This window comes from Pieris rapae, chromosome 19, assembly GCF_905147795.1.
Source record: "Pieris rapae chromosome 19, ilPieRapa1.1, whole genome shotgun sequence".
Lineage (NCBI taxonomy): Eukaryota > Metazoa > Arthropoda > Insecta > Lepidoptera > Pieridae > Pieris > Pieris rapae.
The window spans coordinates 6184685-6202768 of NC_059527.1; the positions used below are offsets into that span (position 1 = coordinate 6184685).

General features: G+C 33.0%; 1 protein-coding gene across 1 annotated transcript; it reads left to right on the forward strand.

The window, feature by feature from the left end:
- Nucleotides 1–769: 769 nt before the first annotated feature.
- Nucleotides 770–10711, forward strand: LOC111001610 (gustatory receptor for sugar taste 64f). The gene is made up of 11 exons (XM_045632481.1): nucleotides 770–776; nucleotides 2052–2193; nucleotides 3051–3169; nucleotides 3476–3655; nucleotides 4530–4678; nucleotides 6462–6584; nucleotides 7494–7648; nucleotides 8199–8243; nucleotides 9665–9833; nucleotides 10170–10259; nucleotides 10596–10711. The coding sequence occupies exons 1-11, from the start codon at nucleotides 770–772 to the stop codon at nucleotides 10683–10685; spliced, it is 1269 nt and encodes a 422-aa protein (XP_045488437.1). The 3' UTR covers nucleotides 10686–10711.
- Nucleotides 10712–18084: the final 7373 nt, after the last annotated feature.

The window sequence follows — 18084 nt, forward strand, 5'->3', positions numbered from 1 at the left end:
CTATAATTTCCATGTAGTGGGCTTGGTCCTATAACCTGTACGATTAATGTATTACTGTTCACATTAATCTAAATTATCATACCTTATTCGTAAAATTTGAACGTTCTCTAGTATTTTTTCCTTTATAATATGAAGACTTAATATGTTTTTGGAAGGATTCTTAACTTCCAAGCTAAAGGGAGGATCTTTAATCAGTCTAACCACTGTCTGGCTAAGGTCGAGAAACTATATATATATATATATATATAGTTTAACTTAATTAACAATTATATATATAATTGTTACTAAGTGATTTTAAAACTAAAAAGACATTTGCCAATGTTAAATCCTAAGAGATTTCTAAGAGAGACGTCTACTTCAATCGTTGAAGGCTAATACCGTTTGGTATTATAATCCGGTTTTATCAGGTCTATCTGGATTCAGTCCAAAGCCGAACGGTCGAACGGATATACAAAACTACGTACCGACAAGAACGTCAGGACAGTTTTCAAATATGTATATTTTTCTAATTTGTAACTAAAACTATACCAACAGGTAATAAATCCTAAGGACCCCTACTGGTCAACACGGCGGGGTGTCATTAATTCTATTTGTAGTCTGTGGAGTGATAGCCACGCAAACATCAAATAATGGCACTCATGAAGAATACATCGTTTTGGATGCCTATTAAAAGTGAGTAATTTCTTTTTATTTGTGCTCTTTAGTTAAACGCGAGTTAGGAACTGGAATATTCAAATAAAGGTGTTTTTTGATACCTGTTTTAGGGAGCATGAAAGGTATTTATATATTTTTAGCATAATGTATGGCTTAGGTACACGAATGCTTATATATTATAGGCGAAAAGGAAATTGGTCGAAGATCATATTTAGACCAGATCTTATAATACTGATGAACATCAAGACCTGCCGAACTGATCTACTATTTTTATCATATATAAGTTTTTAAGTGTGTAATATAAAACGACTATTAATTAAAGACAATACGTCTTTGATTAACATAACTACACTTAAACGTCGGTTAAATTTAAAATTATGTTTAAATAATTATAAGTTTACAATAATACATAACTTCAATCCGTTAAAAATTGTTTTTCTTTAAAAACGATTATTATTGAAAAAGTCGCTAAAAATATTTCCATCATACTCGATAAAGACTGAAGTTAAAAAAACAATCCAAATGAGACCATTGACCGTAAAATAACCAAATTTGAGAAATTACATTTCTGTCTTATTAACTTCACTAAATAAAAGTAATCTCACAGTAAAAACTTTATTGTTCTGATTTAAATGCAAACGCTTGAGTCTTAAGGAGACTGGCAAAAAACGCAAAAGGAATATTAAATTAGTAAATGGCAAGAGAAAATTACTGAGACGCGAACTAGTTAGTATACAGGCAAAATGCTGGAGTTGAAGCGTTTCTAAACAGAAATATTTAATTTCGAATTGTATTTTATTGTACCGGTTACAATAGCAGCCTAGGACTAACTTATTATCTACGTTTTTGAGACTTGGATAAACAATTCAGCAGTATTCGTGAGAATGTTCTCCCACATTCTATAAAGTTTCTTGTGCGTTTCGTTACAGATACTAGTATTTATGTTACACTTCTTATCTTAAAAAAAGTATTATATTACATTAATCTTCTTATAGAAGTCCACGAGTAATTGTCTTTATTTTTTATAACCTAGTACATCGTGATATGAAGAGTTTGGATTTTGATTCTTACTTTGATTTGGCGCTCTTTTGCGTTTTGTATTTATGTTTCTCGGATAGACTATTAACTATTAGTTTATTTTTCTACGTTGTAATGTTTTTTTATATATCAATTTGTATATAATTTTCTTGTCTGTGAACTCATTATTTTCATAACGAAATAAGTTTCTTTACTAACTGAAAAGACTTTTTTTTTTTTAATTTAGTATTATTTACGTGGGTGCTAGTTTCAGTTACAGAATAACGGGTGTACTTATGTACTAAATCTAGAGGGCCAGCCGGAATAGTAATTTGCCGCGTATGTGTCTCGGTCAGGCGATTAATGCCACCAGTTTTCAGGGAACAAAGTGGACGTTTCAGAGTTGAAGCCAGCAAAATCACCGGCGACGTTTCGAGAATCGTTACGGGCTACATTAATAATTGGACAAGCATTCTCTTTGATCCCAGTTATCGGGGTCTTTAGAAGTACCTCGGATGTCAGGTGAGGTGTGAATCGGTAATTGGTATATCGATTTGTAGGTGGTGTTAATTTTTTTTTTTATTTCGCACATAGCGCAGCCTATTATAGTCTTTCGACCATACCGCCTAGTCTTTCGTATAAATTTTACATTAATTATATATAAGATTCATATAAGTCTTTCGTAGGTGGTGTTAAGAAAATTTTATAATTTGAAAATAAATTATTCTTGGTATGTGTTCTCTGTGGTTATTGAATGTGTTTTTCTATGAAGGATTTTTATTTTAAGATTTTTGAAATACGGTTGAAGTTTCGACTGGCGAAAATAATAATGTTTTTTGTAAGGTTAACGAAAAATTAGGAATGTTATCCCAGCGGCTTCGGGGTGCGACTTTGATCCTTGGGGTCGTAAATTTGAACCCCGGAAATATATGTACTTTTTATCCATGTGCGCATTTTACACTCGCTCGTATGGTCAAGGTAAACATTGCGATAAAACCTTGGACCTTAAAAGTCGACTGCAGATTTCACAAAACATTCTGAAATCTGAGACCCAGACCTCAAAAGGTTGCAGCGCCAATGCTTTTCATTAACTAATAACTACTCGTCCCAAAAAGCTTGTATTGTATAGATGTATTTTTTTATATAGAACAGGGGGCAAACGGGTAGGTAGCTCATCTGATGTTAAGTGATACTGCCGCCCATGGACACTCTCAATGCCAGAGGGCCCGCGACTGCGTTGCCAGCCTTTATTTATCATAAAATTAAATACTTTGTATAAATTGCTTTATTAAATTAATTTATTGTCACTAGAGAGACACAAGGGAGACAGATTATATATTTTTAATGCAACAACAAAAATATTAATTATAATGTTTTAGATTCACCTGGTTGTCATGGAAATTCATGTACCTCTGTCTATCACTTTGTGGACAAATTTTTATCACCATTATGTGTTTTCATAAAGTTGTGAACTCGCAAACGTCGCTTAATGGAACAAGTAAGCATCTTAATATTTTGCAACAATTCATATAAAGGGATCAAGTCAAATCACTCAAGTCCCAAGGATCGATTCAAATAAAATAATTATTTAGGATTAATAAGCGTGATAAGCCATAAAATTTTTAAGTAGATATTTTTCCGTCCAATTTAAGTGTGTTTTGTTTTGCCTAAGATATTTAGTTTTATGGGAGTATTAACCCCAGTTTATAGCTTGTATACTTTGCTTAGACTCCGTCGTTTGAATTATATTTGTTATATAAAGAAATTATATAGCTAAGTATATTTCAAAACATTCTGATTTCAGCTCCAATTATATTCTACAGTACAACATGTATTACAATGTTAATGTTCTTACAAGTGGCAAGAAAGTGGCCGGATCTGGCCCGATACGCTGCTAAAATTGAGGAGTTGGATCCAAACTATGACACGAAATTAACTTATAAGTGCAATGGAACTTGTGCTATAGTACTAGCATTGGCTTTGTGTAAGTTTTTTTGATTTGTTCATTTATTTGATACTAGCGACCCGCCCCGGCTTCGCACGGGTGCAATGCTGAAACTAAATACACTACAGAAAATCTGTGAACGTTGTATATAAAAATGTGGGTTATCCATAAGAGATATATATATACCACCATGGACTTTTCTGTAGACCTTTTCAATGTGTACAATACTTAGTACATAATGTTGATAAAACTCGTAGGGTTCAGCCTGCGTTTGCAATGTAAGCGGAAAAAATGTAATTATTTATGACATCACATTAGAAACCTCAAAAATAACAGTACTTCTCCACTATTTAATGGATGTTATTATTATAAACCTTTCCCTTGAATCACTTTATCTATTTAAAAAAACCGCATCAAAATCCGTTGCGTAGTTTCAAAGATTTAAGCATACAAAGGGACATATGGACAGAGAAAGCGACTTTGTTTTATACTATATTATATGTATATATTATTGTAGTGATGCCACATCTAAACGCCACCCAAGAACAGGACAAAGACTTTAGTACTTTAGCCAAAAAGTATGCTTATGTTATTGTCGTAATAATAACGTGGAGGTGGGAGCCTAGGCCTGAAGACAACTTCTCACTATATACGCCAATAAAATATAGTTCTATGTGCTGGCTTGTAAAGTAAAAAAAACTTGAACAACCCGGCATATCTTAAACCCAAAAGTCAGTTCATCCTGATCAAAAAGGATAATGAATCAGACGGGCAGACCCATCTCAATCCCATCTGATTGGTTACGAAACTTTATACATCAATGTATCAAGATTTCTCGCTAATACTAAACTCAAACTAGTATATTGTAGTTGTAAAAGTAGACATATAAATGTCGATACAAACTTATTTTCAGTGGAGCATATACTATCATTATTATCGGCGTTCGCTGGTGCACAGGTATGCTTTCCTGATATGTCTTTGTACGAGGGGTTTGTGAAGCATTTTTACCCCTGGGTTTTTAATTATCTTCCATATTCACCCTTGCTGGGATTTATGACACAGGTAAGGTTAAACTACTTTTTTCTTCAAGAGCATACTTCGAAACAGATTGGCAACGCAAGTGCGTCAAGTCTTCTAATGTTCATACTTCCAAGGTGGCTAATATTAGCTGCGCGTTCTGTCCAATTTCTTTATAAAACTTACCGGAATTATCTCCAATTACAGACTCTTAATTTTCTCTTTTTGGATTCCAAAAGACGGCAGAAATAAATGCATTATTTTTTTAAGTCACTCAAAAAATTTATTGAGACACTTAACCAGAATGATAATCAAGATTTTTACCACCACCATCAAATTAACAAAAGCCATACTGAATTTGGGAAAATGGGAAAAGCCGCGGAAGTGTTGACACCCATAAAATAAATTACACTTCCTTCAAAAAAGGATTTATGGCTTTTTATAACGCTTCATCTGATTCACGTGAACTAAATAAATCTCTTTTTAAATTTGTTTTTGTATTTTGTTTGTGTACAACAATTTTAGCAATATATGCCTAATTAGAAACAGTTATTACTTTGGCGAGAATTGAAAAGTGAACCCCTAGGTTTTATGATTGTGATAGTTCTACAGTAAACATTAGTAAAACTGAGTTTGCATCTATAAATGCTTCATTAAAATTTACATACATTCCTAATAAATATTTATAAAGTCTAGGCTATTTCAAATAAAAAATATATGCCAAGAATTTTAAATATTTATGAAAATTTTGAATTTTAGGAATAAGTAAATAGTTGAAGTATTCAATACTATCTTTCTTTGGCAAAACAATTTTTCTACGAAAATATTAAACGCTTTCTCGTACTTTCAGTAAGGTAATACGCATTTAAGACGTGCCGCAAAAATAAAAACGTTAAATCATACTTATATAATTTTATATTTTGGAATAAATTCTATCTAAGGCAAATACTAATATAAGTTAAAGATATTTTTAATAGTGTAATGCTTTCAAGGGGATGGTGATAACATTTTTAAAGTCAAGGTAGCAATGTCATTTGGGAGATTATTTAGACCGTAAGTTTAGCCAACAATTAAAAATATCTTAACTGTTCTGATTTACACCTGAAATTGAACCTAACGCGAGAAAATTTTCGGTTCATGATTTGTTTTGACTTTCCTTGGGGTTCCATCGAATGCGACGTATATAGAGAGGAACGGAGATTACTTCGAAAAAGATTAAAAGTACTGGCTAGTTAATATATACTACCAATTAAAAGCCAGGGCGTAGAGCTGGCAAGAAGAACTGGCAAAAACTCTTTTCAATCGCCAAGTTTCAGTCGAATTGTTTAATTTTGCTTGGGAGTTTGTTGTAAAAAAAAGAATTTCCATATAAGGAGTGGTATCTTATGGAGCCTGTTATTTTGTCTAATGACATATTTATTTATTTCGTAATCCTACAGCTAACATTAATTATATTAAAGATATAAGCAAAGATGAATATGAACAAACACTTCAAATAGTATTTACACTTAAATAATACCCAGTTAGTTTGTAAGGATGTTTTATGTGTTGTACTGAAATAGATGGTACGTGAAGGTATATGTAATTATGTAGGGTATCCTCAAAATGTATTTAAGACTATGTAAATTCGTAATACACCTTTAAAGAGTTATCAAGGGATAGTGGTCATTTTATGTTGTACGTTTAAAAGAATTACGTATCATGTTATAAACTCGCGAGTTGAGTGTTTATACCGATGACAAATAAATCAAACGGCCCCTTAACTACGAAATTCTCAAAGAACTTTTGATTTTAAGGAGTTTGCTATTAATTTGATATTCAATTGCAGTTCCTCCACTTTCAATCAACGTTCATCTGGAATTTCTCCGACCTGTTCGTTATATGTATGAGTTATTATCTGACGTCGCGTTTGGAGCATGTTAATATGAAATTGCTTGCAGCCCAGGGCAAGGTAGGTGCTTAATGGATTCCGTTAAGATAATATTGGAGTAGGATGGCTTTGAACTGTCGCATAATTTGGTAGTTCTGATTTTACGCTGTGTAAAAATCCTTTCATTTTAAATCTGTTTATTAACGTCACAAATGCAGGGACAAATAAAAACATGTGTACAAAGTACAGATGCCAGTATTGAAACTACTTTCTAAATTAATTATTACGGAGGTAAAATAATAGATAATGTACCAGTATATGATCACTTCATATATTTTTATATCTATATACATGGTTTACACACTGTATACGTGCTTATAATAATATAAATAAATAAAAAATCTTCTCGTCGTTTACTGCGACTGAATTGCCATCTAAAGTTCCAATATGTAACTAGTAAACGAATAGATGAACCAATCAGTTTTTTCTCGATCTCCCTTTCTCACTCAGTCGGTCTGAATTTCTCTCTCCCTTTTCTTCGAAAAAAAAGCGCTGCACATCTTCGTGACGATCCATAAATTTTTTACCCTCATGCACCTAAAGAAGTTTCCCTTCAAAAAAGGTATTTCTGCTAAGGGTAGTCGTATCCAGATTTATCTGGATGAAACTAGTAAACCTTCAATTCAGCGTTCAATGTGTGTTTATTGATAATAAATGGCGGGTCCCACACATTGTTTTTATTAATTACGTGATACCAACCTCAAAGTTTCTTATTTACAGTAATAGTAATTATTATTTAACAACACAAATTATTTATCTGTAATAATAATACAATAGATAACTTTTAAATTGGCTGATTAAGATACTATAATTTCCAAATTCTGTATGATTATGATAATTAAACAAACACAGAGATTTCTGTGTTTGTATTTTGGATTTTTATAAATTTTTTTATTAATTTAATTTTTATTCGTATTTGATTTTTTTCAGTATTTACCAGAAGTGTTCTGGAGAACCACACGCGAAGAGTATGGACGAGCTGCGCAACTCGTGCGAAAGGTTGATGACGTAATAAGCGGAGTTGTATTTATCTCCTTTGCAAACAATCTATTCTTTATTTGCCTCCAACTTTTTAATACATTAGAGTAAGTATTCTTTTTAGATATTGAGTATTCAAGAATGTAGCAACAATAGACTACGTACTACATTGCTAAAAAGCATTCAAGATGTGGAATAACTATTAATTTATTACAGAAATACATACAGACTGCCATCGTATTGCAATTTCGAGTAAAGCTAATTAAAATATACAATATTAATACACAATACCGCTACAGTGATTTCACTCTGCAAAAATATGTTGATAGAGCGCTTACTCCCGCCCATGGACACCTGCAACGCCTAGGAATACGGGTATCTTTCAGGATTTTTACGCATATATCTTGAAGGCCCGTCAATTTGGCCAGAAATACTTCTACTAGCAGGTTCCACAAGGAAGTCGTTTACAAGGAGTGCCTAATAAGCATAAAATTTCGCTTTTGGCCTCCACGTCCGATGCAATTCAACAGTATGATATATGTGGCTGATACTGAGGAAACAAACCACGCAAACAAAGGATCAGTGTTGAGATTGACTGCTGTCTGTTAAGATATTAATTTGTTTTATTATAAGATATATTTATATTGTATATTGCAGACATGGTATAAAAGGAACATCGGAATGTAGCAGCCGGAACCAAGGGTAATCTTAATATATATATTTCTTGTGTGCGTGTGTATGTGACTGAACTCCTCCTAAACGACTGGACCGATTTAGACGAAATTTTTTGTGTGTGTTCAAGGGGATCTGGGAATGGTTTAGATTCACAATTTTGTCCGCTGGACAATGTTTTTTTAATTAATTTTCAATTTATTAGTTGTTGTTGATTTTGGAATGTGTTCACGCCATCCAATCACCTTTGTCCTCTCTGTCCTCATTTTCTGTCCCAACCGCACCCGTTCCTTAAACACCACTCTCTCTCTCTCTTTCAATATTAAAGTGTGGAAGGAGGGGACTATGAGACTTGCGCCCGCGCCTCAGAGAGAAGCCACTACCGCCGTCGCGAAGTCACGTGTGTGCTTACTTCTGCTACTGTGTTTACGCTACCGCTGAGTACTAATTACCGCTTAATATTCTATTCGTGGTCTTCTCCCACGGAGACAAGTGAAGTGACTGAGGACTAAAGGTGAGTGGTGTTTCCCATATTTCTTCTTTTTACGCCGCATTCCACTTGCCCCTCGGCCCACCTTTTCTTGGTCTCCGCCATTACAGAATGTTTTACATTGGATCCGACAGACGGCGCTACCATCGCAGTGTCAAATTTTAAATAATATTCGAATTTTAATTTTAGTCTGTCCCGAAATTTAAAAAAAGTTTTGTTATCATTGTGTTATATCGTGTGTGACCATGTGCTGGATCGTTAGATATTGTCATAACATTTGAATAATAATTTTCATCAAAATGTCTTATTAAAAATTGAAATTTTGAAATTAAAGACGTGTAGACAGGACAACGTCTGTCGGATCCGCTAGTAAATTTATAATATTATTGAATATCGTTATCGATAGGATCAGGTGCTAACCTAAACGCAATTCTGTATATTGTCATAAAGATATCCTGTCATCTCTGAAACTATTTCTTTGTAAATTTATAGAGTATAAAGATAAAAGAAAATAAATTAACCATTATTTACAATAGTTATATTTGTTGTGTTTTAACTAAATAAGTAAAACTATATATAGGCTTGACACCTTTTTTTTTAAATTAAATACTTTGGTCACAAATAACGCAGGATATAAATAATAATATATAAAAGTACCTACAATTTATTTTTCTTCATTATTATATTTCAAAGTAAAGTATTAGCAGTAAGTCAGTTTGTACCTATTAAATTATCTTGATTAAACAATTGAAAAAACGCTTCACAGCATCTTTACAATCTATATTTAAACATCCATTCAGCGCCAATCGATAAATTCCGTTAAACGGAAGAAATATTTATATATAATACGACTAATGCGAAATAATTAAGTATATCAGACAGTCATGAACATAACATTTATTACTGACAAAACACACACACACAGAAACGTGTACGAACATATCCTTATTCTTTCTTATAGATCAACAGTTTTCGGCGGATATGAAGCAGCCATATACTTCCTATTCTCACTTATATATTTGATGGCAAGGTCGATAGCGGTGTCTTTGATCGCATCGCAAGTCAACGCGGCTTCAAACACACCGGCCCCAGTACTGTATGACGTGCCTTCACCTGTTTATTGCGTTGAGGTTTGGTTTCCTAATGCTTAAACGTACCTCCCATATCGGGATGGTCACGATATATTCTTATGGACGAAAAGGCACCCCACCGTTCCATAGCGAATATTATTATTATTAATTGTGAATTAATAATAATAATAAGCCTCTTTATTTCCTGTTTAACAAGAATTGGTAGTTGTTAAGAAAAATATTTGATGTTTATGAATTAACAGGATACCCGATTTGGGTAAAATCCTCCTCCAAAGTTGCCCATTCTTGTCGGTCCTGTTTAAGATCGATTACCTACTAGTCTAATACTTCTATCGTGAAAAGAAATTCATGAAAACTATTCGTATTTATTTTCAGGTTCAAAGATTTCTAGATCAAGTTAATGGAGATAAAATAGCCTTAAGCGGTCTTCAGTTCTTTAGCGTAACTCGTGGTTTACTTTTAACTGTAAGTAAACAATGCTGTATTGAAATTGATGTTATCCAATGTTTAAGGCAAATAATTTCTGTTTCATAGTTGAATTGTTCTTATGATTTAGATCAGTATGAATTTATAATTAATTGTTTATTTAAAGTAAGTAGGTGATAAATATTGCATCGGACATTATATTTAATTTTAAATTACTGTTTCAATGCGCACGATTCACGATGTGTTCTCAGTCATAGTCATATAACTAAACACCCGACCTTACCTTAATCTTACTCTTGTTCAAATAATTAATGGAAGCAAACATTGATTCACAAAATCATATATTATCGACGATAACGGTTAGTAATTTTTCAGGTAGCCGGAACGATAGTGACATATGAACTAGTGATGTTCCAATTTAATTCACCACAAGATGGCGCCACGAATACAACAGAAGTGCATTAATTAAGACTAAAGATATTTATTGCGATATATTTCTGTTGCCTATCTTAGTTACATCATAATATGTTGCTGGAGGTCTAAAAAAAAGAAGCTCAATTACCTCATTGAAATATACATTATTTACAATTTTCTTATCCTACATAGGAATAATAAAAATAAAATAAAAACTAATTTAATAAGTTGGGTCCGTATGTCAGCGTACGTTTAATCACTACATATTATAAAACAAAGTCGCTTTCTCTGTCCCTATGTCCCTTTGTATGCTTAAATCTTTGAAACTACGCAACGGATTTTGATGCGGATTTTTTAATAGATAGAGTGATTCAAGAGGAAGGTTTATATGTATAATAACATCCATTAAATAGTGGAGAAGTACTGTTATTTTTGAGGTTTCTAATGTGATGTCGTAAATAATTACATTTTTCCCGCTTACATTGTAAACGCAGGCTGAACCATACCTACGAGTTTTATCAAAATAATGTACTAAGTATTGTACACATTGAAAAGGTCTACAGAAAAGTCCGTGATGGTATATGTCTATCTCTTATGGATAACCCACATTTTTATATACAACGTTCACAGATTTTCTGTAGTGTGTTTAGTATCAGCATTGCACCCGTGCGAAGCCGGGGCGGGTCGCTAGTGCTTTATATTTGAATTTTCCGCCTGCTCTGCGGCCGCCCCAGCTTCTTTGCTTGTCCAAGGTGACACAAGGCTAAAGTGTCCACACAAATAGCATCCAATACCAAAGCCCGTTCCATGTAACAATGGCTGAAGCGAAAGAGCGGCGTATATCGTTTTATATTTATATTAGGTTTTATATTTTACATATAAATATATGTAATAACTAAATAAATAAATAAATAAATAACCTTAAAATTTAATTATTAAAAAATATTATTAAAAGGAGTCCCTTTAGGCAAGGTTCCGAAGATACTGGCAGCGTTCCTTTGAATAGCTAGACTAATTCTTTGTGCGAGGTAGCTGCCAGCTCTTCGTTCTCCTGTGATGTCGACATTTATATTTTTATCAAGAATTAAAATAATATAATTTAATTACATAATGTGTCCGCGCGTTGTCTAGACTATATCTAAATTATTTGTTACTTATTCAAACGTCATAGTCTTCATCACGCCGAGTACGCATCTTTTGACACCATTGAACTATTAGTAGATTAACAACACATAAAATTTTACACAAATTATCTGGAAATTTGTATTTAATAACACAAAAGAAAAATCTTGGCATTTTAAATAATTCCACTGTATTGTGAAATCTGTTTTCCTAACTAGGCGTGAACCTCACTCGTAAATAATGGAACCGCACGGAGTTTAAAACAATTTTTAATTTCACCGCAAAAAGCGAGCCAATTTTTCTCATTGCATTTTCAATATACGCGACAAAGAACTTGATTAAATTTAAAACGTTTCTACATGTACTATATTATTTAGTATGTATGTGGTTCCTAAAGTCACACAGGGAATGAGTCAGTATCACAAAGAACGGTTCGATGGCAGTCGATGCATAATCTTATACTAAGTCCTGAGTGCATACCTCAATGTAGTGCTTCCTTATTAGGAAGAAAGGCACAAAATGACGTCAGCCGTAAGGATGTGGAGAAATTGTTAGTTTGGGAACTAAAAGAGGTTAGACTGATGCCTGTACCTTGCCTTACAATAACTTTACCCAACTAAATCTCAACAACAACTCATTAACTCAGCAATTACAAAAAGTTGCTAGTAGTATTTTGTTGCCAGTTCTTCTCTTCCGTTCTACGCCCTTGATTTCAGAACTGGAAGAATGTAAAATTACAGGCATATATATTTATTTTTGAAGTTCATAACTTTAAATTGTATTACCTAAATGAATAAATGATTTTGATTTGATTGTATTTAATCACCCTGTGCCCGTTGTTTAAGTCGCGTTAGTTTAACACCCTTGCTTGATTTCTCGGCTGCAGGTATTAATTCAAACAACTCTTCTGAGCACTCTTCATGGTAAATGAGAAAGAAGCTATCAAAAATACTTTTTCCCGTTCTTCAGTAACGTGATCTATATAGCTTGTATATAAAATTAATTAATATTATATAAATAATTAAAATTTATTGTATATAAAAAATATAAAATAAATCAGTAGCGCTTACAACCTCTTTAGGTCCTGGCCTCAGATTTCTGAATCTGTTTCATGATCATTTTAAATCTAACAGGCAAGTAGGGTAAGAGTGAATTTTGAGAAAATTAAGTTTAGCAATGGGTATAACATAATTGACCTTCACTAAGTTTTTGCGCAACTTGGAGGCTTTACTAATTAAACAAAATTGTCATTAAAAAAATATTGTCGGTGTCTTAATTGAAACATTTAGTATTAAGAGTGAGGTTAACTACATATCTAAAGCTTAAATGAACCTATCGCGGAATATGCTTAACTCGAGTATTAAGAATATCCTGATGATCCTGAATGACCTGCGTCATGAGCTCACCCCATACACACGCTAACGTACATTCACTGTCTTTCACACCATCTCACACCATCTCACACCACAACTTGCCGTACTTAGTTTTTATTTAATCATTATTATTGATACTTCCTTTCGTAAATCTTTGAACCTTTTTGTATGTGTATTTCATCTTCGGCTTCTTCTTCATCTTCATGTTTAGTGTAATTGGGTTTTGTTTTATAATTTAATTACGAAATACAACAATATTTTATATGATATATAAAATGTGACGCTTGCATCTCAAATTCTATTTTTACACCAGATCCTGCAAATAATTTATTACTCCATTATAAATGTTAAAGATAACCTTCACATCTATAAAGTATCTTGAAAATATTTTTATCTCATCTTGAGAAAATACTGGAACAATGGAAAAGTCTTCAGCTTAAGGAAGGATGTCTTCAACCAAGCTGGCTTCCGGTTTTCAGTAAATCAGTGTCTTTATTCTTAAACTTAAATGGTTCGTATAATTTTTAAACGTTTAGATCTATTGTCTAGTAAATAATATTATTTCGCTAGCGGTTTCGCTCGATTGAGTATTGTATTTAATTATTTGTATAAATCCATAGAAAAACATGTTTTTGTGCTTACGTAAACGCGTTAGAAGTTATTATACTTCTTTGGCGTAATAAGATAAAAAACTTTTTAAAACTTTTATATTTCGCCTCATTGCGTTCGAAGCTTGACATAAATTGTATAAAATCAACATTTCCCTAAATAAATGTACCCTCTGAAAAAACCGTTGGACATCTTGTTTTTCCCTAAATTTGTACAAGTTGGCATCACTGTCAAAACACCGCGTTCCGATCTAGCAAGTTACCGGATCGTTAAAACCGGATGCCGGAGTAGTGGAGAAGCACATAAGTACTGTCGTGAGTTTCTAAATCGGAACGGTAATTAACGTTTGCCGGACCGGAGCGGTGGAGAAACAGCCTTATTCTACTTTTTTAGAAAATTAATACACAAACACAAATGTATTTAATGTATTAAAGGTTTTATTATACCGCATTATCTAGTAAAATAAAGTTTATTTCTATATAAAGAAATGATCATTTTTTATTCTAAATTGTTGTCTATGCTAACTTCAGGGTGCTGAATTTTTTTGTAAGTGATTGTACACAATTTCATGTAATACAAACGAACATAATTGAATAAATGTCTTGTAGTCGACTACTTTTTTAGTGAGATTAGAAAATGTGCTGAGCACGAAGTTTAAGACGACCTGTATGTTCAACTTTGTAGAGCGAGCAACGTCTATGTTGAGAACGTTGAAGTATTCGCTATCGCGGTTAATAACGCGCTGCTCGACTTGAAATAGTTGATATAAAAAACTAGTTCATCTCGTGCCGCTGAAAGACTGCTATTGTAACATTCCTATCAAGCGTGTAATTTTTGTATTATTCTGTAAAAGAAATAAATGTTCAAACAAATTATAAGGGACTTATTGAATCTGTATAAAAATTCAGCTCCAACAAATTCGAGTCTCAATTTAAAAGAAAGATTTATACATGATAAAAACAGATTTTTATTTAAAAAAGAAAATGCGACACAGGGAATCCAAGCGTTTTCTTTGGGTAGATTACATATAGATTTACGTTGTATTTGTGGTGTGGTCGGTGTTTGTTTCCAAAATAATAAGAATAAATACAGTATTAAATATTATTATCAGGCTAGATTTTTAGGGTTTATATAAAATCGTTGACAAAACTTACACATCCACCTACTGTGACCCTAATCAGGTATACTAAAATTTTATTATAGACTGATTACATTGCAGATTGGGTGAGGTCTCAAGGGGGGCGTTGAGAAAATTGATTCAGGGGTTTTTGCCGTCCGACTAACAACGTATCATTCACGTAATATCCCATGGATTTTCAAATTTCCTCTTAAGTAAGGAAGGTTCAAAATGTCAACCGTATGTACAGTTTTTACAGAACGGAGGGCAAGAACAAGATGCTTACCTGGTGTTAAGTAATACCGCTGGGAGAAGGCTCGCAAGGCGAACTTTTACACCTATAAAAGCACATTTTATTGTCGTGTCGTTATAATTTCTCGTAGATTTAGACAAATAAGCATCATTGCAAATTTTGGCTTGTATTTTAAGTTAAGACTTAGCGCTAAGATTTATTTAAAACAGTCCCCTGTTCTTAATCAGGCAGGAAGGTCATCTGATGTTAACAGCTCCTGTAGACAAGATACTAGAGGTCTCGCGTGTGCTTTGCCGGCTTTTATGAATTGGTTCTTGAAGGACATACGATGCTTATAGATCGAAACTTGTCTTCATATTAATTGCAATACCTACTAAGGTTAGCTTGGCTTCTGTTTCTTCTTTCTAGATAATTTGATTTCTAGATTAATACCTAACGCAATTCTTAATTCTTTAATTTTTGGACCACAGATAGATAGATGGTCTTATCCCGGTTTCATTTACCATAGAGCCGGAGGTAATGTTAATTGTGCACATCAAAAAAATCCTGACGCACAGCCATGATTTGAACGACCGATCGGGTTGAGTGTGGCACGCTTAAATAACAATAAAAAAGTAGAAATAATAACATTTAACCCGTCTATATTGTAATAATATCGTAATTAATAAATTTCATTTAAATACTCCCTGGTACACTCGCAATTCCTCCATCGGAACCTTAATGTAGAGGAAGATGCTACAATAATAATAAAGGCCGCTGGAGCCCACGAACTTGGACTCAACTCTTTGACCCGTGATGGGCCTTGTAAAAAGACTAACCCATTAGAACTAGTGAATTAATCTTAGTGCAAGTTTGTCTTAAGTGCTAAACAATAGTCAGTGAAAAAAATTCATTCAAAATCTGTCATCGAAGGGACTATTAATAAAAACCGATGCTCGTAACAGCTGATGACGTTGTTTTTGAGTGGATAATACCAAAACCTTTGATTTTTGTAAATATACCTGGTATGTTGATGTCATCGTAAACGGTTTTGACTTTATAACACAAGAACAGAGTGTATTATTTGTATTACTGGATTCATATTAGTAATTTTTGTTAATTTTAAATTACCAACTTATTAGTCTTAACTTAGCTAGATCGTTATTTTCCGTGATATCTTAGTAAAGACACAATGTGTTAAAAAAATTATATACTTCATTAAAGTACCAAACATTAAAATTATATAATAATTATAATATAAAAACTATTTTAAGAATCACCTCACGGTTCCAATTTACACCCGCGTCGCCATCATACATCATAAAAGTAATTTCCTTTAGTCTCCTGTAAGTTTAAGGTAGTCACTATAACACCGTAGAAATAAAAATATTATTTTATTACGGTTGTAAAATCTATCGTCTATGTAATTTTCTGGCCTACTGATTTCAGTTTATTCCGATCTCATAGACAAAATTTTATATCGTGGTATGATTTTATATGTAACATATTTCGATTTTTTTACTACTTTAGTTTCGCTTTTAAAGGACAGAAAAATCGCTCTAATTACACTATTTTATTACATATAAGAATTGTGATATGATTATAAGACTGCATTACAATTTTTAAGATTTGGAAACCCTATTAAGTAAAAAATACCTGTGTCAAGGTCAGCTCAGCCCAGCTCTTCCATAAAAAATTTAATATAATATATACTATATATTAAGTGATACTAAGATAACCTCATAAGAATAATCCATAGGGGTTAGATCAGTACTGCTTGGAGACCAATTTATGTTATGATTATGATTATTATAATATTTTATAGTTTTAAATGCGAAAAGAGTTTGATTTCAACTTTAAAATATTGTTGTCACGGGCTATTAAATTGAGTTTGATTTCAACTTTAAAATGTTGTTGTCACGGGCATCTAATTATTAAACAATGTATTTTAATCTATATCCTTTAAGCTATTCTCTAGTATTTTTTTCATAGTTGTAGTTATTACTTATTATATTCCAATAGATATAATGGTTTTTGTTGCGATGTATCGGGCGCGATGCGCGCGGGTCTAGGCCGCGCGAGTAGCTGTACAGGTGACATGAAAACAGTCGTGCTACTACGTACTATTTACAACAAATATACTAGACATGTTGTTATACTCAACGATAGATATCATTGCTTGTAGACTGATTTAATATTCTTTTGAACGGAACTAGGAATGACAGTAACTCATTCATGGTCAAGTGATTACAAATACCAATTCGTTCGGCGGTAATGGGTCACGCCTGTCACAAAGAGATTTTGTCTTTGTCCCAGGTATTTTTGAGCGAAGCCCAATTCGCGTTCTTTGCTGTAGAAATACAACTGCACTAAAGCAATTACGAGAGTTATAGTGAGATATGAAATCCAGGCCTAATTCTACGTAAGTCCACGCAATGCATATTATGTACTGAAAGTTTTGACGAACGGGAGATCTTCGTACCTATGGGATATGTACGAAGGCGAATGCCTAGGTTATTTACCAAGGGCCACCAGTCTGTTGCACAGATCACCGTTATCAAAGACGTTGTGCCTACTGAATGCTGTTTCCGACACATTTTTATGTTCGCAGAGTGAATTCACAGTAGCGACTTTGTGTGTATTAGGTACATATGTATACTTTGTGCAGATGCCTAAATTATTAGTTTTCGGGAATGCGTTACTAAAGTTTATGGTGTTACTTGCAATGCTGTTTTAGGGCATACAACAAATTTCCAAAAGGACAAAGTCAATCTACTATTATAAACACCGAAAGAATTGCGAAAGAAGTTCCTCTATGCTGATATAGATGGCGCGGATTTAAATGTAGAAAAATCCTATAAAACAATTACCGCTTATTGTAAATTTTGAACTTCACCTAAATTCGTTTTTTCGCCACAATATTAACTCTAAATTAATTTAATCTACATTTAATGATAACTATAAAAAAACTTGTGCGCTATCATGACACGACAATGA